This window comes from Anolis carolinensis, unplaced genomic scaffold, assembly GCF_035594765.1.
Source record: "Anolis carolinensis isolate JA03-04 unplaced genomic scaffold, rAnoCar3.1.pri scaffold_11, whole genome shotgun sequence".
Classification (NCBI taxonomy): domain Eukaryota; kingdom Metazoa; phylum Chordata; class Lepidosauria; order Squamata; family Dactyloidae; genus Anolis; species Anolis carolinensis.
The window spans coordinates 13,859,612-13,886,918 of record NW_026943822.1 but is presented as its reverse complement, the minus strand read 5'-3'; the positions used below and the strand labels follow the sequence as shown (position 1 = coordinate 13,886,918).

The window sequence follows — 27,307 nt, the reverse complement described above, 5'->3', positions numbered from 1 at the left end:
ATTTAAAAGCTATTCCTGAAGATAGACAATGTTTACATTAAGTTTTTTTGAGGTGTTTCAGCACCATATATCGCTCCTTTTCTGTATTTAACCCATCTATATATATAAAAGGGTAATGAAATTTTGGCCTAGGACAAAACAACAAAACTACACATCCCAGAAACACTAAACTTGGCAGCACAACCCCTCATCCATGCCTCTACGTTCAAACAACAAAAAGAAAAGAAAAATAAAGTCCTAATTAGAGGGAGAGGAATAATTGTTTTTATCCAATTGCTGCTAGTTAGAAGGCTAAGCTCCGCCCACTTGGTCTCCTAGCAACCCACTCAGCCCAGGGGACAGGCAGAGTTAGGCCTCAGGCCTCTTCCACACTGCCTATAAAATACAGATTATCAGATATGAACTGGATTATATGGCAGTGTAGACTCAAGGCCCTTCCACACAGCTATATAACCCCTTTATAATCTTATATTATCTGTTTTGAACTGAATTATCTTGAATCCACACTGCCATATAATCCACTTCAGTGTGCAGTCGGACACAACTGGACTTAATGTCAGGAGAAAACCTTTACCCTTTACTTTAACTACCACCAATTCCTCAATACTTTATTTCCCATACCACCAGACTTTGCCACAGCAACGCGTGGCCGGGCACAGCTAGTTATTTATATGATATGAAACAATACGAACATTTTCGTTATAAGACCGCTGATTTAAAATTACTCCATCACAACGAACACAATCTTGCAAAATGATCAAAAGTATAGCTATAACACATATCTAGAACAAAAACTTCAGTCAGACCTGGGAGGAAGGTCCCCTGCACATGAAGCTACTAATAGGGAGATGTTGACAAGCTGGAATGTGTCCAAAATGAACAAGGGTCTGGAGAACAAGCCCTATGAGGAGCGGCTTAAAGAACTGGGCATGTTTAGTCTGCAGAAGAGAAGGCTGAGAGGAGACATGGTGAGGGCCATGGATCAATATGTGAGGGGAAGGAGCAGGCTTGTTTTCTGCTGCCCTGCAGACTAGGACGCAATGGAGCAATGGCTTCAAACTACAGGAAAGGAGATTCCATCTGAACATGAGAAAGAACTTCCTCACTGTGAGGGCTGTTCAGCAGTGGAACTCTCTGCCCTAGAGTGTGGTGGAGGCTCCTTCTTTGGAGGCTTTTAAGCAGAGGCTGGATGGCCATCTGTCGGGGGTGCTTTGAATGTGATTTCCTGCTTCTTGGTAGGGGGTTGGGCTAGATGGCCCATGAGGTCTCTTCCAACTCTACTATTCTATGATTCTATGTGGTGGAGGCTCCTTTTTTGGAGGCTTTTAAATAAAGGCTGGATGGCTATCTGTTGGGGGTGCTTTGAAGGCTTCTTGGCAGTGGGTTGGACTGAATGGCCCATGAGGTCTCTTCCAATTCCAGGATTGGTGGCGAAGTGTGTTAAAGCACTGAGCTGGAGACCGAAAGGTCCCAGGTTCAAACCCTGGGAGCGGCAGGAGTGGCCGCTGTTAGCTCCAGCTCCTGCCAACCTAGCAGTTCGAAAACATGCCAATGTGAGTAGATCAATAGGTACCGCTCTGGCGGGAAGGTAACGGCGCTCCATGCAGTCATGCCGGCCACATGACCTTGGAGGTGTCTACGGACAACGCCGGCTTTTCGGCTTAGAAATGGAGATGAGCACCAACCCCCAGAGTCAGACATGACTGGACTTAACGTCAGGGGAAACCTTTACCTTTTATAGTTGCTTAAAGCTCTTTGGAATTCAAAGGATAATAATAATGTCTCTTGCCCAGTTTGCTTGCAGATAGATATTCACGGTCATCTGATAAAATTAGCTATTTTGTTAGAAAAGAAAGCAAGTCATTTTTCCCTCTCCAAATTAGTTTGTTATTATTATTTTCACTCCTCTCCGTGGGGAGATTCAGCTTTTGTGCCGGAGGAGGAGCCTTTTCTCTTGATGACGGCAGCAACCGGCCCATTCGGCAAAGTCTTGATGAGGTTCCAGGCTTCAAACCGGGAGAGACCTTGCATGAGGCTGGTGCCCACTTGCAGCAACTCATCTCCAGGCTGAACAGCAGGGCTGAGTTCTGATCCCGCTCCTAAAGAAAGGCAGCCAGGCTTGATTATTGGTGTAGAAACTGCATCTAAAATGTCAATATGCTGAACAGCAATCATGAAATATATGATATGTAACAAAACAAAATCAATACATAGTATGGCTGGCTCAAATCCATCAGGAAGTTTTATTTAAAAATACAGTAGAGTCTCACTTATCCAACATAAATGGGCCGCCAGAATGTTGGATAAGCGAATATGTTGGATAATAAGGAGGCATTAAGGAAAAACCTATTAAACATCAAATTAGGTTATGATTTTACAAATGAAGCACCAAAACATCATGTTAGACAACAAATTTGGCAGAAAAAGTAGTTCAATACGCAGTAATTACTGTATTTATGAATTTAGCACCAAAATATCACGATATATTGAAAACATTGACTCCAAAAATGCATTGGATAATCCAGAATGTTGGATAAGTGAGACTCTACTGTAGTAATTACTGTATTTACAAATTTAGCACCAAAATATCACGATGTATTGAAAACATTGACTACAAAAATGTGTTGGATAATCCAGAACGTTGGATAAGCGAATGTTGGATAAGTGAGACTCTACTGTAGTTAGTTGAAATCCTAAGGTAAAGGTAAAGGTTTCCCCTGATGTTAAGTCCAGTCATGTCTGACTCTCGGGGTTGGTGCTCATCTCAATTTCTAAGCCGAAGAGCCGGCGTTGTCCGTAGACACCTCCAAGGTCATGTGGCCGGCATGACTGCATGGAGCGCTGTTACCTTCCTACCTATTGATCTACTCACATTGGCATGTTTTCGAACTGCTAGGTTGGGAGAAGCTGGAGCTAACAGCGGGCGCTCACTCCGCTCCCGGGATTTGAACCTGGGACCTTTCGGTCTAAAAGTTCAATAGCTCAGCGCTTTAACACACTTCACCACCAAGACTCCAGTTGAAATCCTGCATCAGAAAATTTCATGGCTATGATCTATCTTCCCTGGGGCTGCAATGGCACAGCGGGTTAAACCTCTAGGCTGACTGAAAGGTCAGCGGTACAAATCAGTGTGAGCTTCCATTGTTAGCCCCAGCTTCTGCCAACACAGCAGTTCGAAATCATGCAAATGTGAGTAGATCAATAGGTACCGCTTCAGCAAGAAGGTAAAAGTGTTCCACGCAGTCATACCAATGGCCACATGACCTTGGAGGCGTCTACAGACAACGCTGGCTTTTCGGCTTAGAAATGGAGATGAGTACCAACCCCCAGAGTTGGACACGACTAGACTTAACGTCAAGGGGAAACCTTTAATTTGTCTTCTAATCTGACTCACTAAATCCACCTTAAAATCCAGCCAGAGAAACAAGAGTTTTGCAGGTGATTTCAGGAACATTTACAACCATGTCAATGGCCCTACAATTGTAAATGTCAACAGGGAACAGTTACATGTGCCTAACAGCATTGTAGTTGATTAAAAAGCTCTTTCTCCTTGCCAACCAGCTTGTCTGGGAAGGTTTAAATGACTATTTCTATAGGATTTTTTTCAATTTTGCCTGTAGAGCAGGGGTCCCCAAACTAAGGCCCGCGGGCCACATGCGGCCCATCGGAGCCATTTATCCGGCCCCCGGGGTGGTGGCTCCCTCCTCTGCCAAGAAAGTGTGGTGTGGAGAAGGAGGAGAAGTTTCTTGTCAACCTCTCCTCATGGGCACTTTTCCGGCCGCTGCCGCCGAGGAAGGGCCTCATGAGGCGAGGAAAAGGTGTGCGGCTTTCCTCCCTCACACCATGGGCAGCTTTCCTGCTGCCACCACTAAGGAAGGGCCGCACGGGGCGAGGAAAAAGCATGCACCTTTCAGCCCTCGCCCCGCGGGCAGCTTTCCTGCTTCTGCCGCCGAGGGAGGCAACGGGAAAGGTGCGCGCGGGGTGAGGGAGGAAAGAAAGGTGCACGCCTTTTCTTCGCCCTGCATGCACCTTTCCCGCTGCCTCCACTGAGAAGAAAGAGCCGCACTGGGCGAGGGAAAGGCATGTGCCTTTCCTCCCTCACCTCGCGGGCAGCTTTCCCGCTGCCGCCGCCGAGGAAAGCAGCGTGAAAGGTGCGCGTGGGGTGAGAGAAGAGAGAAAGGCTCATGCCTTTTCCTCGTCCCACACACACCTTTCCCGCCGCCGCCTCTGACGAAGGCCTGCACGGGGCGAGGGAGGAGGGAAAGGTGCACGCTTTTCCTGCCTCCTTGCTCGCCTTGCATGCTCCTTTTCCGCCTCCTCCCCCACCTGGGATGGAGGAGTCAAAACAACAATGGAGGCATGCCTGTGGCAAAAGGTAGAGACCTCCCGTTTTATCTTGCCACGTAGACTCCCTCCTTTGCAACCCTGTCATGGATTCATTTTTCTTGAAGGCTAGCACTCTTCCAACCCCGAACATTACAGTATTATTATTATTATTATTATTATTATTATTATTATTATTATTATTGCCATTGTTGGTCAGGGGTGCTTTATGTTTTGGTTCACAAAGGGAGAAAGGGGTTGGACTATATGCCCAAGGGGTCTCTTCCAACCATGTTTATTATGGTGTTGTTGTTGTTGTTGTTGTTGTTGTCATTGGGTGGCTATCTGTCAGCGGTGCTTTGATTATGGTGTGGTGCACAAAAGCAGAAGGGGGTTGGAGTAGATATCCCAAGGGGTCTCTTCCAACCCTCTATTATTTTTATGATGATGATGATAATGATGATTAACATTGAGGCTGTATTTGTTCCCTTTTTGTTTTGTTTTTTACTTCAAAATAAGATATGTGCAGTGTGCATAGGAATTTGTTCATAGTTTTTAAAAAAACTATAATTTGGCCCGCCAATGGTCTGAGGGACCGTGAACTGGCCCCCTGTTAAAAAAGTTTGGGGACCCCTGCTGTAGAGTATAGAATGACAGCTAGCCCATTTCTGTTGCAACCAACCTGAAATACATACCTTTAAATATCCGGTTAATTACAATTGGTTTATCTCCATGGATGGAGCCTTTCCCTCCTTCTAAGCTGAACCCTAAACCGGCAGAGGTCTTCTCCAAGGTCACCATGAAAATCAGGTCTTCAGATGCTGTATTAAAATAGGATATTTTCAGAGGGGAATGGGCTACATAGAAAAAGCTCAGGGGTAGAGCATATGGGTTGCAAGCAGAAGGTGTCGGGTTCAACTCCAGCATCTCCAGGTAAGGCTGGGAAAGAATCATGTTTGAAATTCTGGAAAACCAGAATAAATATTCAATGAATGCTAGCCTTCCTTAAGCATAAATTAAGTGAAAATAAATTATTTGGATCTCAATAAAAGTGATGTCGAGGGGGGTCACACTGAAGCCCAAGTACCCAAATCCATGAAGAGTTTAATTTAAGGGAAAGGAGCCAAAAAGTTGGACCTGCAGCACCAGGCTTATAATAATAAATAATAAACTTTATTTCTAGACCACCCTCTCTCCCCAGAGAGACTCAGGGCGGTTAACATACATATAAACGGCAAACATTCAATGCCACAATTACTTTACTTAATATCAAATGTATAAAATGACGATAACATACTCATTATAATAAAAATTCCAAATTAAAAAAAAAACAATACATTTAAACATAATACTCAGTAAAAGCATTATTTCATAGAGTGAGCGTATATCTGGACCGAATTAAATGACCAAGCTTATAGGAGATCCATTTCAGTGCTAATGCAGCTTCCTTGCATACATTTGCAAACAATCTGAGGATGCCTGCCATAGATACAGGCGAAACGTCAGGAGAGAATGCTTCTGAAACATGGCCATACAGCCCAGAAAACTCACAGCAACCCAGTGATTCCAGCCATGAAAGCCTTCAACAACAAATGGATAGTTCGCTCGTGAATACATAAAGAGCATGTACTGCTAAATGATGCCTTCAAATATACTTACTATAGTCTGTTGAATTTTCACCTCCTGATGACACAGAGGATTCAAGAGATGTATTGAGGCTTATTTTCCTCTCTCTGGGCTTTCTTGTAACAATAACTGCCTGCTTTACTTGGCGAGCGTCTCGCAGGATCTCCAGCGCTTGGTTGTGAGAGGAGCCTTTGAGAGACTTCCCATTGATTGACAACACTTCATCTCCTTTCTGAATAGTTCCTTCCTGGGATGCTAGTCCGCTAGAGAAAACTCTGTGTACCTGTTAGAAATGCCAACCAAACACACATATCGAAAGTCATTTGATACTCAGTAAGTTTTTTGTGCATCCTATTGTTGCAGCCCAGCCGCCTGCGTGACTCCTTTTCACCCAAACATGACACAGTTCAACGATAAATAATATGTTTATTAAGAAAAGAGTATATAATAGAAAAGGCAGTTTCAAAAATGAGTGGACAATAATCCAAAAGTCATTCCAAAATCAGCAGACTAAGCAATCACTAAGGTACAATGAAAAACCAGACTGTGGAAGCATTTTCAAAGTTATATCCATAAGCTTGATATTCTTGAGCACAGCAAATAGCAGGGACCATCTCTGAATATGAATCCAAAATCCCAAAATGGTAAAACAAGAAACAGTAATCTAGGGGTTTAAGGGTTTAAACCCTTAAACCAAAACCATATCTTATTTATTTATTACATCACTTCTACCCTGCCCTTCAAAGGCCTGAAAACTTGAATCAAGAATTGTAATCCAGTCAAGAGGCATTGATCTTAAATAGGAAAGCAAGACACACAACCAAAGACAAAAACTCCTAACTCTGAGCTCCCAAGACAGACGACTTGACACATGAAAAGCCAACACTTATCTCCCAACAAACATTATCTCAAAATGCTTAAGAATTCTAATTCTTATACATGACATCACTCTTTCTCACACCTGGGTTCCCTTTGCTTATGTTTCAGCCTCTGGGAACAATGAACATGTCTCTGCTTCACACTATTGCTTTGTAACTGTAATGGTTGAGTTTTAGGCAGTGCTCCTGTCTCCTCCACATTCCTTTCAGAGACAATCCCTGGCAGATTCTCATGAGAACCACTTTCTGTTTCCCTAACAACAGATCTAACTGAAAGATTCCCATCATCAGGAGGAACACTTTCGTTTTTCCCCACAGAAGTAACAGGCTTAGAAGTAAAAACCTCGGACCCACCAAAAAGTCCCCGTTCTCATCCTCAGAGACTTCACAGGCCTCAACACTTATTCATATCCAAGATCAATGCTGTAAATCTATACCAACTCAAGAAAAATAGAAATGTGTTGGAAGAGGGAAGAAGGCAGTGCTAAATCGTAATACCAATGCAGAAACTCCAATATCCTGTAAAGCAGAGCACTTCCTCCCCTATATACATGTTAGGTTTCTTCGGGTGGGATCTGTTAGAATACATTAAGAGGTTCAGTGGGTTAGAAATCTTGCTATAAGAAGCAATGGCTTGGAGAAAAGAAACCAAGCTTTATTATAGGAAATCCATTCTAAGGTATCTGATCTATCTGCCCATTTTAGAATAGCCCCATTCTTGAGGTGTTGCCAATGCTATATTGCACTTTGTCCATTTCAACTGTGAAATTACCTTCCCCATTTCGGACCATTTTGGCACATGTTGCACTTTGCCTGGGTTCTATGAATTAGTCTCCAGTATTAATATTGTATGTTTTATGTTGATTTCAACGATTGTTTTTACTGTAATTGATGTTTTTATTGGATAACTGTTTTATTGCTGTGTTTTATTTGATTGTTTTATCGGGCAAGGCCCCATGTAAGCCGCCCCGAGTCCCTTCGGGGAGATGGGGCGGGGTATAAAAATAAAGTTATTATTATTATATTATTATAAGGTAGGAAAGTTCTCAAGAAGCTCATCTAAGCGAGGTAGATCTTGGGTGGTTGAGAAAGGACTCATGGGACGAAGTGAAGAGAGATTATCCTACATGACATTCGGTTGGTACAAAAACCATTTAGTTTCTTCACATGTAGGCATGGAAGGATTGCCTCATTACATTTTAAAGTTATCAAAGCTAAGGATTCTGATCTTATCAGCTGCACAGACCTCAGAAGGTAGAACTACCTTTTAATGGCAACTTAACCTCAAAGTTTCTGGGAACGAATTCAGCTGTACATCGGTGACACCCATCAAAAGTGTATGGTTCATAATTATACTTAAGATAACCAATGGCTATTGCAATTTGAAATCTTTCCTTTTGAAGTGCTTCCAGACAGCCAGATGATTTGTGACTCAACATCTATAAAGAGGTAAACACTAGAGTGGTTTTTAAATGATGCACATATTGCTATGCCTGATCCATCCCAACAGAAGGGTGGAACGTGTGGAACCACCTGAAGTTATTCAATTGCATCTGCATTTTGCAAAAGCCAAAAGTAGGAGAATTATACTTTTAGCTTCTGTGTGTATGTTATGAAACAATGTCAACAAAATACTCATTAAGCTATTTAAAGCAATCATTAATTTGTAACCATTAATTTTCTAAAATGCACACTTATCCGAATATTAAATCAACAAGTGCCTTTGATTTTTCAAACTTTTTAGACAATACGTATATTGGGGATTGAAGTTGGCTCTAAGGGAAAGATCAGACAACTCTTTCCAGAAGCCCATAATTTAAAGAGGGCTTTGAAATTGGACCAAAAAAACAACAACATCACAGTGTTCAGAATGCATGCTCCTGACATCAGCTTTAAAATGAACCATATGTCAGAACAAGGTTACTTACAGTAATGTCTTTGTTTTCTAGGTCTACTCCACCAGCTAAGCTGAACCCAAGGCCAGCACCTTCTTCTTTGTGAAGAACAGTAACATGGATCTCATTGAGTTGCTGTGCACAAAAAGGAGGAAAAAAGCTCTCACTGATCAGGCCCAAAGACACAATACAGTATAGACTTGCTATATATTTATAGCTAAATTTTATAATCATAGTGTTGGAAAGGGATCCCAAGACCATCTAGTCCAAATCTGGCCACTCAGGCAAATCTAATCAAAGCAGTCCTGAGAGATGACCATCAAACCTTTGTTTAGAGATCTCCAAAGAAGAAGAGTCCAGCATCCTCCAAGGGAATCCATTCCTCTGTGAAACAGCTTACTCTAAAAAAAGTTGTCCCCAATGTTTGGGCAGGATTTCTTTTCCAATAATTTATATCCATTGGGCTATGCTCTTGAGCTGCAGAAAACAATCTCACTCCACTGTCTACATGGCATTTAAAAATGGCTATCACACCACGTCTCCCTTTAGTAAACACACCCTGCTTCAGGAAAGGGTGAAAAAGATAAGATCATTGAGAGAAGGGAGCCAAATGTGAGAGAATCAGTGTGCCATAGTGGGTTTAAGCACTGGACTCTGATTTTGGATACCATGGTTTGAATCTCTGCTCAGCCATGGCACCCCATTGGGTGATCTTGGGTGAGCCACAATCTCTCAGCCTCAACACAAAACCCCCTTTGAACACATCTTCCCAAGAAACCCTTATGATAGATGCTTTAGTGTTACTAAAATTAGAAATGACTTGAAGGCACGCAGCAACAAAACCATGTGCTCAAGGCAAACCATGAAAACATACAATTAATCTTAAAACCAATGGACAAAGATCTTGAAAAAGGTGATTGCACACAAAATAATACACAAACCTTTAATGTAGCCTCATCTAAAGACTTCACCTCCTCGATCAGCTTTTCCAGTTCTTCAGGAGTAAGAAGGGAGATGACAGACTGTCCTGAGAAGCCCAAAGCTTGCAACGAACTGCAGCATTGCTCACCGACTTCTTTTTCATGAGCTGACCAACTCTCACCATAATCCCTCAGCTCAGAGAGGCTAGCCAAAGGAGGAAAGGAGAAATGTTTAATATTGCCGTCGTATACTTATCTGGGAACCCCCAGTGGCGCAGCGCGTTAAAGCGCTGAGCTGCTGAACTTGCAGACTGAAAGGTCACAGGTTCGAATCCGGGGATGGAGTTAGCCCACTGTTAGCCCCAGCTTCTACCAACCTAGCAGTTCAAAAACATGCAAATGTGAGTAGATCTATAGGTAAAATAATGGTGCTCCATGCAGTCATGCCGGCGACAAGACCTTGGAGGTGTCTATGGACAACGCCGGCTCTTCAGCTTAGAAATGGAGATGAGCGCCAACCCCAAAGTCAGACACTACTAGACTTAACTTCAGGGGAAAACCTTTACCTTTAACTTAAACTTATCCAGTATGGTGCATTACAGTAAACTCTAATGGGCTTCAATCTTTCCTTTTCCACTGCAAACTTTATAAACAAATTTAGATTGAAATTAGGCTATCTAAACTTAGTGGGAATGCCAGATTTGTAGCAAGGCCTTCCTGTTGGCTACATCCAAATTGTGCGAAGGGCTTGTTTACTGGCAAATCAATCTATTAAGAATTGAAAACATAGTTGTCTTACTTAAGAGAAAAGCCGGTGTCTGAAGAATAACCCGCACTTGTGTGGAGGAGAGACGACGCACTTTCTTCTGAGCCGGACTTTGGGAACCCTTCGTGCAGGTTTTTCCAACGACACGGTGAAAACTGAGGAAAGGAATGCAGCGATTTCATTAAAGCTGACGAGAAGTGGTGGCTTATGGAATCGATTTTGCTGTCTTTTTCTCCACTGGTTTTCAACATCTCGTACGACTGGGCCGAGCTAAGCGGAAAGCTGCGCGCTCTTTGGCTTGGCACTTTTTGAATTTGTGAAACTTTTTGAATTTGTTCTGTGTTTTGTAGCGGAAACAAATCCAGAGGACATTCATTGGTGGTGCTTTTGCTCATCTTCAGAGTAGAGGCATATTCCTCTCTCGAATCCATATTGCTTGCCTCTGGGAACTTCTCAAGTGTGGTGCTTTCAGAACCTTGACAGTGACCACTGTTGCTGCCTGAAATTTGGTTGGAATGCGCTGTTGCACATTTTGTTTCCTTTCTGCCAAGAGACGCTTCTTTCTGAACTGAAAGTTTGGGGCTTAGTTTTTGGTTTCCTTTCTCTTGAGACTGAGGAGTGCCCAAACTTTCGAACGAGCTTATCCTTTGCTTTATTGATGACCCTCGAGGAGAGACACGAATTGCCCTGGAAAGGGAAGCCAGCTCATTGTCAGACACATTCTGATGGAGGTCAGTTGTATTTCTGGGAGTTGTTAAGTCTGACTTTCCTTTCTTCAAGCCTTTTAGGCTTTGACGAAACCAAGCTGGTTTAGGTGCAACTGGTGGACCCTTTTTCACAAAATCACCTTCATCTGATGACCTCAGTTCTTCTGAATTGACTGTATCTACATTTGTTCTTTGCAGAGATACTTCCGAGCAACTGGATACTTGATTGTCTCCATTTGTGTCATTGGTGGGATGCAAGGCCAAGGCGTGTCCATCTTCTGACATACTGGGATTAAACAAGCTTTTGATGCAGTCAGAAATTCTAACCCAAGGGTCTTCCGTCGGAAGCCCAAGGCTGTAGTCTATTTTTGTCTGTCTTTGGAGTGCAGGCCTTTGGGCTGTTGAGACAGTCTTTCCTAAATAAGGGAAAAGGTGATACAATTTCAATGAATAACAATATATTCATCGCAAACACTTCTGTAGTCAACATAGCTAGAAGATGTTAGCCTGGGCATTGTTCATAGGTGCACAACAATAAATCCTTTGCCACCTTTTACATCTACTTTTCTCAGCTGGTAACCCCAATGGCGCAGCGAGTTAAACCACTGAGCTGTTGAACTTTCTGACCAAAAGGTCAGCGATTTGAATCTGGGGAGTGGGGTGAGCTCCCACTGTTAGCCCCAGCTTCTGCCAACCTAGCAGTTTGAAAACATGCAAATGTGAGTAGATCTATAGGGAAAGTAACAACACTCCATGTAGTCATGCTGGCCACACGACCATGGAGGTGTCTACAGACAACGCCGACGATTCGGCTTAGAAATGGAGTTGAGCACCAACCCGCAAAGTCGGACATGACTAGAGTTACTATACGAGGAAAACCTTTACTTAGCCAGTCCTTTTCTGATTTTCCTTCTGCCCCACTTTCCCCTTTTGCTGATGCCATTGTTCAGCAACTAACAATCTATATATATAAAAGAGAGATGAATCCTGCCGACCTCCAAAACAACAAAACTAAACACCCTACAACCTCGAAAATTGACAACACAACCCATCATCCATGCCTCTAGGTTGATACAACAAAAAGAAAAGAAAAATAAAGTCCTAATTAGAGGGAGAGGAATAATTGTTTTTATCCAATTGCTGCCACTTAGAAGGCTAAGCTCCAGCCACTTGGTCTCCTAGCAACCCACTCACCCAGGGGACAGGCAGAGTTAGGCCTCACTTAGGCCTCTTCCACACTGCCTATAAAATACAGATTATCAGATTTTAACTGGATTAGATGGCAGTGTAGACTCAAGGCCCTTCCACACAGCTATATAACCCATATAATCTTATATTATCTGCTTTAACTGGATTATCTGGACTCCACACCTTTACCTTTTACCTTAACTACCACCAATTCCTCAATACTTTATTTCCCATACCACCATACTTCCCCACAGCAACACGTGGCCGGGCACAGCTAGTGACAATATATAAGTCTAACCCCAAACCAGGTCGAATGTGTCCTACATTTGTCCTCCATTCCTACCAGCACCATTCACTAGTTGCTTATTTTGAGTCGTTGGCCTCCTGAAACTAAAATTTCAGCCTCAAATTGTTGCCTTTCCAGCATGTAAGAGCTCATCTTTGCTGACAATTGCACAGAATGAAACATACCTTTGTGAGTTTTCTTCTCTTGGTCTACAGATCCGATGTTTAACCGTTCTGTAGCTCTTGGGACTGAAGAACTTGCAAAGGCACCACACGTTACAACAGTTTTGTTCCTTTGCCACAGCAGGTCTTCTACTTCCTGCGAAATAAACAGGAAGCACAAGTGTGACAACATGTAACCACACAAAACTGCATACTGTGCATCGAAGCTTGGTTCCCCATATGTAGCGTGGCTTGCCAGAACTCACTAATGCCCCATTGTGTCCTCAATCGAGACACTAGACTCCTATTGATGCAGCCTAAAATCACATTGGCTTTTTTTAAGCTGCCATGTCACGCTGTTAAATCAAGTCAGACTCTTAGTTAGCGGGTGAGCTCCCAGTGTTAGCTCTAGCTCCTGCCAACCTAGAAGTTTGAAAACATGCAAATGTGAGTAGATAAATAGGTACTGCTTCAGCGGGAAAAGCCAAAAAAATGCCCCAAGCAGTCATAACGGCCACATCAATGCAAGCTCCTCAGCTTGGAAATGGAGAAGAATACCTCCCCAGAGCCAGAGATGAAAGGAGAAGCCTTTCCTTCATTTGTGTTGTGTGTCTCATTCTATGTGATTGTAACAAGGCACTGAATGTTTGCCTATGTCTGCTTTATATCCTGTAATCTGCTCAGGTTGGAATATAAATAAAGTGTATTATTATTATTATTATTATTATTATTATTATTATTATTATTATTACTACAAGATTAATACTCAGCAAACAAGATCACTATGCTGGTTGTTGTATTGGATCACACATTGGACACTTTCCCAAGTTTATTGGAGCCTCCGATGGCCTAGGGGATAAAAGCTTCGTGACTTGAAGGTTGGGTTGCTGACCTGAAGGCTGCCAGGTTCGAATCCCACCTGGGGAGAGCACGGATGAGCTCCCTCTATCAGCTCCAGCTCCCCATGCAGGGGCATGAGAGAAGCCTCCCACAAGGATGGTAAAACATCAAAACATCCGGGCATCCCCTGGGCAGACGGCCAATTCCCTCACTCCAGAAGCAAGTCTGGTTGCTCCTGACACACACACACACACACACACACACACACACAAAACCCTTCCCAAGTGTCTAGAATTGTGTGATGTATCAGCGAATAATGTGGGCAGATCCAAGTAGGGTGGCTTTTTGCAGCTTACAGTTGGTAACTGTGTCAGCACCAATTGCGTTTAAATGCAGGCCAAGGTCTTTAGGCATTGCACCCAGTGTGCCGATTACCACTGGGACCACCTTGACTGGCTTGTGCCAGAGTCTTTGCACTTCGATCTTTAAATCCCCATATCATGTCATCTTGTTGTTGTTGTTGTTGTTGTTCTTGTTGTTGTTGTTATTATTTCAGAGAACTGGGCTGGTGCCTTGCTATTGCAGCATTTGCTAAACTCTCCAGAACAGCGAGGATACTGTTTGCCAACCTCTATTGTTCTCCCATGCTCTATTATTATTATTATTGACACAAAGACATAGTATGACACAGCAAACAAAATATACTGTATATACTCGAGTATAAGCCTAGTTTTTCAGCCCTTTTTTTAAGACTGAAAAAGCCCCCCTTGGCTTATACTCAGGTGAGAGTCCTGGTTGGTTTATATTTGGGTTAGCTTATACTCGAGAATATATGGTACATTTATTATTTCTCTCTATTATTGTTGCTACTATTATATTTATTTTACTATATTTTATTATTATTAATAATACATTTATTATTTCACTCTGATCTTATTATTATTATTGCATTTATTATTTTACTCTATTTATTATTACATGTATTATTTTCCTGTATTATTTATTATTATTATTACATGTATTATTTTACTCTATTATTATTAAAAGGATACATAAGCACATTTACATTGAAGAAGATGAGAATAATGATTGGATCAGAGTTGGACAGTCTTATCTTAAATTTGAGCTTTATGTAAATATTTAACTAACCGATGCCTCAATTAATGTAATTTTATTGGTATCTATTTTTATTTCTGAAATGTACCACTCTTGGCTTATACTGGAGTCAATGTTTTCCCAGTTTTTTGTGGCAAAATTAGGTGCCTCGGCTCATATTCGGGTCGGCTTATACTCGAGTATATACAGTATTCTTCTGTTTTGTAAATGTTTTTTTCCTAACACCCAAAGTCCATGTCAGCCACTGAAAAGAGCATTACTGTGAGCATATCAGTCTTGCCTGGGTATTTGGAGAAGGCAGGTTCTCATCCCTTTGTAGACCGGTCTTGTCTTTCTCTTCTCTGCTAATCTGCTCATTGGCAGCACTGTCTTGTTTGAAATACTTCCTTGGTGGGGGTTTGGGTTTTGATGACCTAGGTTTTCGAACCAGGATCTCTGTTGATTTCCTTGTGTTATTTTGCGAGAGGTGAGCTGCGTCCTTAAGTGTTGGTGGGGACGAGTCATTCTCCAGACTAGATCTGGAAGAGGAAAACAATGAGCCGGATTGTCCGATGACTGGTATGTCAATACTATGTCCTTTTGGTTTCAAATCACTCAGCTGGTCAGTGAGACCATTTCCCCCAGATGACCTGGACTTGCAATTGCTGTCACTACTGGAGCGGATCATAATCTTTTGGGAATGATGACTGCCACGAAAGGCATGCTTTTCAGAGTATTTTTCACAGGGAGGTTTCTTATGCCAGCTGTTCTCCAGACTTTTGACACCTGGATTTAAAACAAGAAGAAGATATTGGGAGGAAAAGAAAGCAAAATTCCCACCAATAATTTTAGGTAACTTGTTATGCATTTTGGGACCGGGCTGCTAACCAGCTGCAATAAATCACTACTGACCGAGAAGTCATGAGTTCGAATCCAGCCCAGGTCAGATTCAGCTCCCGACCATTTAATAGTCTAGCTTGCTGTTGATCTATGCAGCCCAAAAGATTGTTGTATCTGTCGAGTAGGAAATTAGGTACCGCTTTATGTGGAGATGCTAATTTAACTAATTTATGACACCATAAAAAAACTTCTAGCAGCACGCAGAAGAATGAGGAAGTACTCCATCAAGAAATAAAGGTAATCTGGGCAGAAAGGGGTCGTGAGTGGATGTTTAAGGCTCTTCTACACTGCTGTAAAATCCAGATTTGCTATAAACTGGAATATATGGCAGTATAGACTCATATAATCCACTTCAAAGCAGATAATGTGGATTATTATTATTATCTATTTTGATAATTTGGATTATATAGTAGTGTAGAAGGGATGTAAGAAGCCCTGATATATAGAGAGACTCTGGAAGCTTCCACAGTGCCCCTTTATCCCAGGATCTGATCCCAGATTATATTCTTATCCCAGATTATCTGGCAATGGATACTCATATAATCCAGTTTAAAGTAGATAATCTGGATCAGATCCCAGGATATAGAGAAATGTAGAAAGGGTCTAAGACAAGGTCCCCGAAAACCAAAGTTTTGAAAAGTTCCTTCTTAAGCTCTGGAGGAAGTACTCCATCAAGGGCTCAGTGTCACAAGTGGACAATGAAGCGGCAGCTTCCCTTAAATAAATAATTTGTTCACTACTTTTTATTATGTTGGGAACATCCATAGGATTGAGCAAAGAACGGCATGCAATTTGAAAAATTCGACTCAAAATGCTTGTAGGTCCTGCTTACAAGATTAATAATAATAATAATAATAATAATAATAATAATAATAATAAAAGATTATTATTTGAATAATTATTATTTAAAGACTCTGGCAGAAACCAGTGCAGGTGGTCCCGGTGGTGATGGGCACACTGGGTGCCGTGCCAAAAGATCTCAGCCGGCATTTGGAAACAATAGACATTGACAAAATTACGATCTGCCAACTGCAAAAGGCCACCTTACTGGGATCTGCGTGCATCATCCGAAAATACATCACACAGTCCTAGACACTTGGGAAGTGTTCGACTTGTGATTTTGTGAAACGTAATCCAGCATGTCTATCTTGTTTGCTGTGTCATACAACGTCGTTGTGTCAATAATAATAATCTTTATTTATATAATGCTCTATCTCCCCGAAGGGACTCAGGGAGGTTTCCAAGGTGCAAAACATCATACAAAACTTAACACAACAATAATACATCAGTTAAAAACACAGCAATTTCAGTTAAAGCAAGAGTCACGCAAGAGTCAAAACAAGATTTTGAGCAACATTGGGCTGGTTGCTGCAGAAAACAGAATTCTGAATGACACCGTTATTTAATCTCATCCAGTTTTAAATAACAGTGTCATTCAGAATTTAATCTCATCCAGTAGGAGCCTCCAATGGCCTAGGGGATAAAAGCCTTGTGACTTGAAGGTTGGGTTGCTGACCTGAAGGCTGCCAGGTTCGAATCCCACCCGGGGAGAGCGCGGATGAGCTCCCTCTATCAGCTCCAGCTCCATGCGGGGACATGAGAGAAGCCTCCCACAAGGATGGTAAAACATTAAAAAAAAATCCAGGCATCCCCTGGGCAACGTCCTTGCAGACGGCCAATTCTCTCATTCCAGAAGCAACTCAGGTTGCTCCTGACACACACACACACACACACACACACACACAAATCTCATCCAGTTAGATCAGGGGTCCCCAAACTAAGGCCCGGGGGCCGGATGCGGCCCTCCGAGGTCATTTACCTGGCCCCCGCCCTCCGTTTTATAATATAATATATTGTATATACATATAATATTGATAATAATATTATAATGTAATACAATATAACACTAATAATACCATAAAATAATATTAATTATATATTCTATATTACATATAATATTACTAGTAATATTATAGTATAGTGGTATAGTTCAATATAGTAATATATAATGCTAATATTGTGCTATGCTAATAATATAATATATTGTATGTACATATAATTTGTAAGCCACTCTGAGTCCCCTTTGGGGTGAGAAGGGTGTGATATAAATGTAGTAAATAAATGCAGTAAATAAATAAATAATAAATAAATAAATTTTAGATTTAGGCTTGCCCAAAGTCTGAAATGACTTGAAGGCATACAACAACAACAACAACAACAACAACAACAACAACAACAACCCTAATTAACTTGACTATCTCATTGGCCAGAAGCAGGACCACACTTCCCATTGAAATCCTGACAAATGTATGTTGGTTAAAATTGTTTTTATTTGTAAATATTGTATTGTTCTTTCATTGTTGTTGTTGTTGTTGTTGTTTTTGCACTACAAATAAGACGTGCTGTGTGCATCGGAATTTGTTTGTATTTTTTTTTTCCAAATGATAATCCGGCCCCTCAACAGTCTGAAGGATTGTGAACCGGCCCTTGGCTTAAAAAGTCTGAGGACCCCTGAGTTAGATCCTTGTTTTTTTAAAAAACTTAAGTAATGTGACATGTTTTCCTTACCTTCTGTACTCCACTGGTACCGCTCTCTTTCTAACTTGTTGTTTTCTACAGCTTGCAAAACAGCCATCTTCAGCTGATGATCAGAGACCTACGAAGTGTCAAAGGTTTCCATTTAAAACTTCTTAAAACAACACCACCAACAATTAGTTACCTGCCTTGAAAGACCCAGAAGCTTCCTATGACTGTCAATTTACCTGTGGATCCGGATGCCTGCTGATGATAACCTGCACGGAGCCAGGGCTGCAGTGGCTTAGGAGGGCATGGACCTCATTGAGGGTCATGTTTTGAATGGACGCTTCATTGATTTCAATGATTTCGTCTCCAACCCTTCAGAAAAGAATACAACAAACATATTGTTTTGAGTTTTTTTAGGTCCCTTTTATTTTAAGTGATGATGTTATTTTATATTGCTGCTGCGGTCCCGCCCACCAATGAAGTCGACTGAATTGTACTTGGTGGTTGATTGATTTACTGCTGTATTAACTCTTTTTTTATTGTCTTACTGTGTTTTCCTATTTTTTGTATGTTGTTTAATGTATTTATGCTGCTGTTTTTGTAAATTGTGCTAGTTGGGCCTTGCCCCATGTGAGCCGTCCCGAGTCCCCGTGGGGAGATAAATAAAGTTTTATTATTATTATATTATTATTATTGGGGTGGAGGAATATATACCATTGTTGTGTGCCCACTTCATTTTAAAAATGAGTCCCCCCCCCCCCTTAGAAAATATGATTTTAAAATACAGTATAAACACACACACATTGAATATTTACATAAAACTGTATTTTAAGATAAGACTGTCCGACTCTGATTAAATCACTATTCTCATCTTCTACAATGTAAATGTGCTTATATATCCTTTTAATAATAAATGTATTATTAATAATAAAAAATGGAGTAAAATAAATGTAATAGTAACATTAATAATAAAGTAAAATAATACAGTAGAGTCTCACTTATCCAACATAAACGGGTCGGCAGAATGTTGGATAAGCGAATATGTTGGATAGTAAGGAGAGATTAAGGAAAAGCCTGTTAAACATCAAATTAGGTTATGATTTTACAAATTAAGCACCAAAACATCATGTTATACAACAAATTTGACAGAAAAAGTAGTTCATTACACATTAATGCTATGTAGTAATTACTGTATTTACGAATTTAGCACCAAAATATCATGATATATTGAAAACATTGACTACAAAAATGCATTGGATAATTCAGAACATTGGATAAGCGAGTGTTGGATAAGTGAGACTCTACTATAATAGTAAAATCGTATAATTGAATCTTAAAATCATAAGAGTTGGAAGAGACTACAAGGTTCATCCAGTCCAACCTCCCTGTCATGCAATATGCTGCCTGTATGATAGAGTCTTTTCCTCTGGAGGTTTCCAAATAGACTGGATGGCCATCTGTCGGGAGTGCTTTGATTGTGTCTTCCTGTATGGTAGGAGGATGGTCTTCTCAACATACCTGAGACTTCCATCCATATGAGCCACAGAGCCAGGAGAAAGGGCATGGATGAAAATGCCCGAAATACACTGGAAATAAGGGATACTGCACAACCCAATGCCTAGGCCCACACCAGCCTCTGAAGAAAAAAAAACACAAAAAGGTATAAAACAAAAATAAATCTATATATATAAAAGGGTAATGAAATTTTGGCCTAGGACAAAACAACAAAACTACACATCCCAGAAACACTAAACTTGGCAGCACAACCCCTCATCCATGCCTCTACGTTCATACAACAAAAAGCTCCAGCTACTCCAGAAAACGGCCAGGCTTTGAGGCTGCAAGGCTATTCACTGCTATTCCACCTGGCCAACAAAGGATTCCCATAAGCCACAGCAATGCGTGGCCGGGCAAAGCTAGTATAAAATAAATATTTTAAAAAAAATATTAATAAATAACAACTCACCAGATAAAAAACATAAAAACATATATTTCTTCCTCTTCCTCCCCCCCCCCACCCCACTTAAAGTTCAGATTTGCCCCCACACATAATAGCTCTGAAATCTGCTAGGATATATTTAATGATTTAAGATATTCATATATATGACCAAAGCTAATGCACAATAAATATGAGCATGTAAAAGAGTACAATTCATTTTTTAAAAAATTAAAAATTATTAAAATTGCAAACTTTTATAAACAGTCTAAAAATAATGCTCTCTTGGGTGTGTATATATATATATATATATATATTATACATACATACACACACGCACACACACACACACACACACACACACACACACACACACATATATATATATATATATATATATATATATATATATATATATATAAAGAGTGATGGCATCACGGCGACCCACAAAACAACAAAACTACAGGCCCCCCAACCTCGAAATTTGACAACACAACCCATCATCCACGCCTCTAGGTTGATACAACAAAAAGAAAAGAAAAATGAAGTCCTAATTAGAGAGAGAGGAATAATTGCTTTTATCCAATTGCTGCCAGTTAGAAGGCTAAGCTCCTCCAACTTGGTCTCCTAGCAACCCAATAAAAAATAATAAAAAACACTAAAAAATAATTTAAGACACTAAAAATTAATACAATACAATAATAAAATATAATAAATAAAAAGATAACTTACAATAAAATTAATTAAAAAATACAAATAACGTCAAATACAAATTACACAACAATTTTTAACCAATCCCACCACCACTTTGCCACAGCAACGCGTGGCCGGGCACAGCTAGTATATATATATATATAAAGGGTAATGAAATTTCGGCCTAGGACAAAACAACAAAACTACACATCCCAGAAACACTAAACTTGGCAGCACAACCCCTCATCCATGCCTCTACGTTCATACAACAAAAAGAAAAGAAAAATAAAGTCCTAATTAGAGGGAGAGGAAGAATTGTTTTTATCCAATTGCTGCCAGTTAGAAGGCTAAGCTCCGCTCACTTGGTCTCCTAGCAACCCACTCAGCCCAGGGGACAGGCAGAGTTAGGCCTCAGGCCTCTTCCACATAAAATACAGATTATCTGATTTTAACTGGATTATATGGCAGTGTAGACTCAAGGCCCTTCCACACAGCTATATAACCCATTTATAATGGACTTAGTGTAAGGTAAAACCTTTACCCTTTACCTTAACTACCACCAATTCCTCAATACTTTATTTCCCATACCACCATACTTCGCCACAGCAACACATGGCTGGGCATAACTAGTATGTGTGTGTGTGTGTGTGTATACATATATATCTCTCTAAAAATATATAAGTATAATTTCAAAAGAACCATCAAAACTGAAACAGATGCAGTCGTTATCCTTCTTGAATTGTAGTATTTCCAGAACTGGACACAGGGTTATTCCAGGTGAGATCTCACCAAAGCATAAGAGAATGGGACTATTATTGCCCTCAATCTCGACTCCTACTAAGCAGCCAGTTCTGTTCTTGGGTTCCTTTGAATGTGTACCTACCTTTCTTTAAGAAAACTTCCACAATGATCCGGTCATTGGGGTTAAGGGCACCCAACAGGAATGGAGCCGTTTTCCCACCGACGGAGATGTCCTCCTTGGCGACGCACAATCCGGTGCTTGGTAAACTGCAGAGCTGGGATGATAAATGTGGGGCACTGAAGCTCGTTCGGACGGTAAGCGTGAGAAGACCTTTCTTAGCCTGTTAGAGATAAGAGATCACCATGAAACGGATGCATGTGAGCGATGCATATAAAGGGAAAGAGAGGGACGTGGTATAAGAGCCTATGACAATGATGGGCAAACTTTTGCACTTGGTGTGTCAAAATTCACCAAAAAAAACTAGCATGACTTGGGTGGTGTGTCACTTCAAGAAAAAAAACATAATTTCACAGTATGTGTAGTTTAAATAACAAAAATGTATAATTGTAATATATAACTGTATGTAATAAATCAAAAGCTATTTACTACCATTATTTCCATGTACAACAATCTATGGTACCTCTTGCCGTTTCCACGCTGATTTCTCTCTATTCTAGTTTCAATGTAGTCATGAATAATGAATAATATAATAATAATATAATAGTAATCATATGATAATATACTACAATAATAATAGAATGATATAATGAATATATATATAAAAGGGTAATGAAATTTCAGCCAAGGACAAAACAATAAAACTACACATCCCAGAAACACTAAACTTGGCAGCACAACCCCTCATCCATGCCTCTACGTTCATACAACAAAAAGAAAAGAAAAATAAAGACCTAATTAGAGGGAGAGGAATAATTGTTTTTATCCAATTGCTGCCACTTAGAAGGCTAAGCTCCGCCCACTTTGTCTCCTAGCAACCCACTCAGCCCGGGGACAGGCAGAGTTTGGCCTCACTTAGGACTCTTCCACACTGCCTATAAAATACAGATTATCTGATTTTAACTGGATTATATGGCAGTGTAGACTCAAGGCCCTTCCACACAGCTATATTACCCATTTCTAATGGACTTAATATCAGGGAAAAATCTTTACCCTTTACCTTAAGTACCACTAATTCCTCAATACTTTATTTCCCATACCACCATACTTTGCCACAGCAACGCATGGCCGGGCACAACTAGTATCTATATATATAAAAGGGTAATGGAATCACGGCACCGGACAAAACAACTAAACTAAACGCCCCACAACCTCGAAAATTGACAGCACAACCTCTCATCCACGCCTCTACGTTCATACAACAAAAAGAAAAGAAAAATTATATCCTAGCCACAGCAACGCGTGGCCGGGCACAGCTAGTATCTATATATATAAAAGGGTAATGGAATCACAGCACCGGACAAAACAACTAAACTAAATGCCCCACTACCTCAAAAATTGACAGCACAACCTCTCATCCACGCCTCTACGTTCATACAACAAAAAGAAAAGAAAAATTAAATCCTAGCCACAGCAACGCGTGGCCGGGCACAGCTAGTATATATATAAATGTAATGTGCATAATTCCCATGGAGTAAACAACAAAACCACGGGACCAAATCACACCAAATTTGGCCACAAAACATAGTCATCCAATCAATCTGCATGCAGCAGCGTGTCACCAAAAATGGCTAGGCGTGTCAGTGCTGGCACACGTGTCATAGGTTGTCCATCACTGGCCTATGATTCAATCACATGACCTTGAATTTCTGCAGAGCTTCATAATGGGTGAGTCCATACATCAATTCTCCATTCAGCTCCAGGAGTTCATCCCCTATAAATCAGAATAAATGAACCACTCCGTTATTCTTTTTTTAAAATACTTCATTTTTATTTTGGACAATTAATACAAAACCTACGTACAATCTTGCACTTGTCCCTGTTCTGCAGTCTAAACTCTCAACCATTTACATTATTAATGACAAATGCAGGTTTTCCTACCTTCTTGCAGCCTTCCGTCGGCAGCAGCGGCTCCCTGAGGAAAGATGGTCTTCACATATATCCCAATGGGGCCATAAATGCTGTCTTGACCTCCTACAATGCTGAAGCCCAGGCCCTAATGGGAAAGTATAGATAAGTCCCAGCAAATGCAATATTATTTACTCCCCATCTACGGAGTTCCAGACAATGTTTGCTTGAAATATATATGAAACAACTATGAGTTAAACCAGATGGTTTAAAACCAGTTCAAATATGTCAAAACCAAACGGTTTAATAAAAAAACCCCAAATTTTGAATTGACTGATTTTGCTAAAAACACAAACATAGCCTCCGCCAGGTCAACACATCTCAAAGAAGTTGGTGAAGATTTATAGTAGGGGCGTTAGAATACAATTGTATTGAACTGGATTGTATGAGCCTACACTGTCATATAATGCAGTTTCAGAATGCAGTCGAACTCCATTGAAATGCATTATATAATCCAGACCTACCATATATACTCAAGTATAAGCCGAGTTTTTCAGCCCTTTTTTAGTACTGAAAAAGGCCCCCTCGGCTTATACACGGGTGAGGGTCCTGGTTGGCTTATATTCTGTATATGGTACATTTATTATTTTTCTCTATTATTATTGGTATTACTACACTTATTATTTTACTTATTTCAATTATTATTGAATTTATTATTTTACTTTATTATTAATGTTACTATTACATTTATTTTACTCTATTTTTATTATTATTAATACATTTATTATTAAAAGGATACATAAGCACATTTACATTGAAGAAGATGAGACTAATGATTTAATCAGAGTCGGACAGTCTTATCTTAAAATACAGTTTTATGTAAATATTCAAAAACATTTAACCTACTGATGCTTCCTTCAATTAATGTACAGTAGAGTCTCACTTATCCAATGTTCTGGATTATCCAACGCATTTTTGTAGTCAATGTTTTCAATACATCGTGATATTTTGGTGCTAAATTCGTAAATACAGTAATTACTATATAGCATTACTGCATATTGAATTACTTTTTCTGTCAAGTTTGTTGTATAACATGTTGTTTTGATGCTTAATTTGTAAAATCATAACCTAATTTGATGTTTAATAGGCTTTTCCCTAATCCCTCCTTATTATCCAGCATATTCGCTTATCCAACATTCTGCCGACCCGTTTATGTTGGATAAGTGAGACTCTACTGTATTATTTTACTTTATTATTAATGTTACTATTACATTTATTTTACTCCATTTTTATTATTATTAATACATTTATTATTAAAAGGATATATAAGCACATTTACATTGAAGAAGATGAGAATAATGATTTAATCAGAGTCGGACAGTCTTATCTTAAAATACAGTTTTATGTAAATATTCAATGTGTGTGTGTTTATATATGTATGTATATATATATATGTATACAATATAATTTACAATAATATATAATAATTATAAGATATTGTATATACATATAATATTCATACCGGTAATATTATATTGTAATATGATATAATACTAATAATACAATATAATAATATTAATTCTATATTATATTTTACATGTAATATTACTAATAATATTACAATATATTGATACAGTACAATATAGTAATTTATTACCAATATTGTACTATGCTAATACAGTAGAGTCTCTCTTATCCAACGTAAACAAGCCGGCAGAACGTTGAATAGCGAATATGTTGGATAATAAGGAGAGATTAAGAAAAAGCCTATTAAACATTAAATTAGGTTATGATTTTACAAATTAAGCACCTAAACATCATGTTATACAACAGATTTTACAGAAAAAGTAGTTCAGTACGCAGTAATGCTATGTAGTAATTACTGTATTTACAAATTTAGCACCAAAATATCATGATCTATTGAAAACATTGACTACAAAAATGCATTGGATAATCCAGAACATTGGATAAGCGAGTGTTGGATAAGTGAGACTCTACTGTATAATATAATATTGTATGTAAATTTAATTTGTAAGCCGCTCTGAGTCCCCTTCGGGGTGAGAAGGGCGGCATATAAATGTAGCAAATAAATAAATAAAAACATTTAACCTACTAATGCTTCCTTCAATTATTTTTATTTCTGAAATTTACCACTCTCGGCTTATACTTGAGTCAATTTTTTCCCCAATTTTTTGTGATAAAATAAGGTGCCTCGTCTTATATTTGGGTCGGCTTATACTTGAGTATATACGGGTATATAATCCAGTTCAATACCGTTCAACTGCATTCTAAGGCCCCTTCTACACTGCCATATAATCCAGATTATCAAAGTAGATAAGACACATTATCTGCTTTGGATTATATGAGTCTACACTGCCATATAATCCAGTTCAAAGCAAATAATCTGGATTTTATATGGCAGTGTAGAAGGGGCCTAAAACTGCAATATAGATGGGGCTTCAGTCTCATCCAACTTTACGGCAGAACTGCTTAGTTTTGTCGCACAAAGGAAAACGCGCAATGAAGCAAAGTGCCTTACCTTCCCCTGGCCTTTCATTAAAACGATATTGGTAATGAAGGAAGCCTGCAATCCGCATGCTGTGTGTAGTAACTGCACTGTACTTAAGGACCGTGAAGCTCTGGAAAGGGGCTGCATTTCAGAAAAGAATGACAGAAGTGGGGAGAACGTGAATGCCGTGCCACTCAAAAGGACTGCAACCCATTGCTATTACAACTAATCTAGTTTTACATCTTGATCTTCTAGTGTCGACTACAGAGGTGGCCCTCCGGATGTTTGGGTTGTACCTCCTGTCTGGCCTGGCAATGTTCAGGAATGATGGGAAACAGAGACCAATAACATTTGGAGGACTATTGGATGCAAGTAGATAAATAGATACTGCTTTAAGTGGAGAAGCAATAAAGGCACCCTTAAGGACATTGATCGGGAGGATGTCTAAAGATGACAAAGTTCCTCGGCATGGAAAATGGAGCAACAGCACCCTCCATGGCCGGAGTCGAGCACAGCCTCCAAGATGCTGGAAATAAGATGGGAAATGCCTTTATCTCTGATTGGGAATTGTTTGTCCTTGCTGATTGTATAAAGCAGGGGTCCCCAAACTAAGGCCCGGGGGCCGGATGTGGCCCATTGAAGCCATTTATCCGGCCCCCATGGCACAAGGGCAGAAGGGGGTGGGACTAAATGGCCCAAGGGGTCTCTTCCAACTCTTATTATTATTATTATTATTATTATTATTATTATTATTATTATTATCAATATTGAGGCTGGGTGGCCATCTGTCAGGAGTGACTTGCTTGTGCTTTCGATGTACAACGCAGAAGGGGATTGGACTCAATGGCCCAAAGGGTATCATCCAACCCTCTTTATTATTATTATTATTATTATTATTATTATTATTATTATTATTATTATTATTATTATTATATTTTATTATGACACAGCAAACAAGATAGATATGCTGGATTTCGTATCACAAAATCACAAGTCGAACACTTCCCAAGTGTCTAGGACTGTGTGATGTATTTTCGGATGATGCGTCCCAGCAGGGTGGCCTTTTGCAGCTGGCAGATCGTAATTTTGTCAATGTCTATTGTTTCCAAATGCCGGCTGAGATCTTTTGGCACGGCACCCAGTGTGCCCATCACCACTGGGACCACCTGTACTGGTTTCTGCCGGAGTCTTTGCAGTTCAATCTTGAGGTCCTGATAGCGGCTGAGTTTTTCCTGTTGTTTTTCGTCAATGCGACTGTCACCTGGGATGGCAACATCAATGATCCAAACCTTTT

At 40.0% G+C, this 27,307-nt stretch overlaps 1 protein-coding gene and 1 non-coding gene across 7 annotated transcripts in view; one reads left to right on the top strand and one right to left on the bottom strand.

Annotated features, from left to right (window-relative positions):
• Window positions 1-693: 693 nt before the first annotated feature.
• Window positions 694-27,307, bottom strand: part of il16 (interleukin 16) — a 45,104-nt gene continuing 18,490 nt past the window's right edge. For all 6 annotated transcript variants that reach the window (XM_062962934.1, XM_062962938.1, XM_062962937.1 and 3 more), the window contains 15 exons: window positions 26,044-26,154; window positions 23,538-23,652; window positions 23,297-23,370; window positions 21,621-21,819; window positions 19,627-19,744; window positions 18,348-18,480; window positions 18,154-18,241; window positions 14,987-15,471; window positions 12,775-12,907; window positions 10,442-11,531; window positions 9,664-9,847; window positions 8,756-8,857; window positions 5,983-6,232; window positions 5,019-5,144; window positions 694-2,099 (listed from right to left, as the gene is read on the bottom strand). In XM_062962934.1, the coding sequence (XP_062819004.1) occupies window positions 1,900-2,099; window positions 5,019-5,144; window positions 5,983-6,232; window positions 8,756-8,857; window positions 9,664-9,847; window positions 10,442-11,531; window positions 12,775-12,907; window positions 14,987-15,471; window positions 18,154-18,241; window positions 18,348-18,480; window positions 19,627-19,744; window positions 21,621-21,819; window positions 23,297-23,370; window positions 23,538-23,652; window positions 26,044-26,154 (3,408 nt within the window). In that variant the 3' untranslated portion in view covers window positions 694-1,899. The remainder of the gene's footprint in view (window positions 2,100-5,018; window positions 5,145-5,982; window positions 6,233-8,755; window positions 8,858-9,663; window positions 9,848-10,441; window positions 11,532-12,774; window positions 12,908-14,986; window positions 15,472-18,153; window positions 18,242-18,347; window positions 18,481-19,626; window positions 19,745-21,620; window positions 21,820-23,296; window positions 23,371-23,537; window positions 23,653-26,043; window positions 26,155-27,307) is intronic.
• Window positions 12,771-12,858, top strand: mir5402 (microRNA mir-5402). Its single transcript, NR_130003.1, has one exon. It is a non-coding gene; the product is annotated as a microRNA mir-5402 (primary transcript).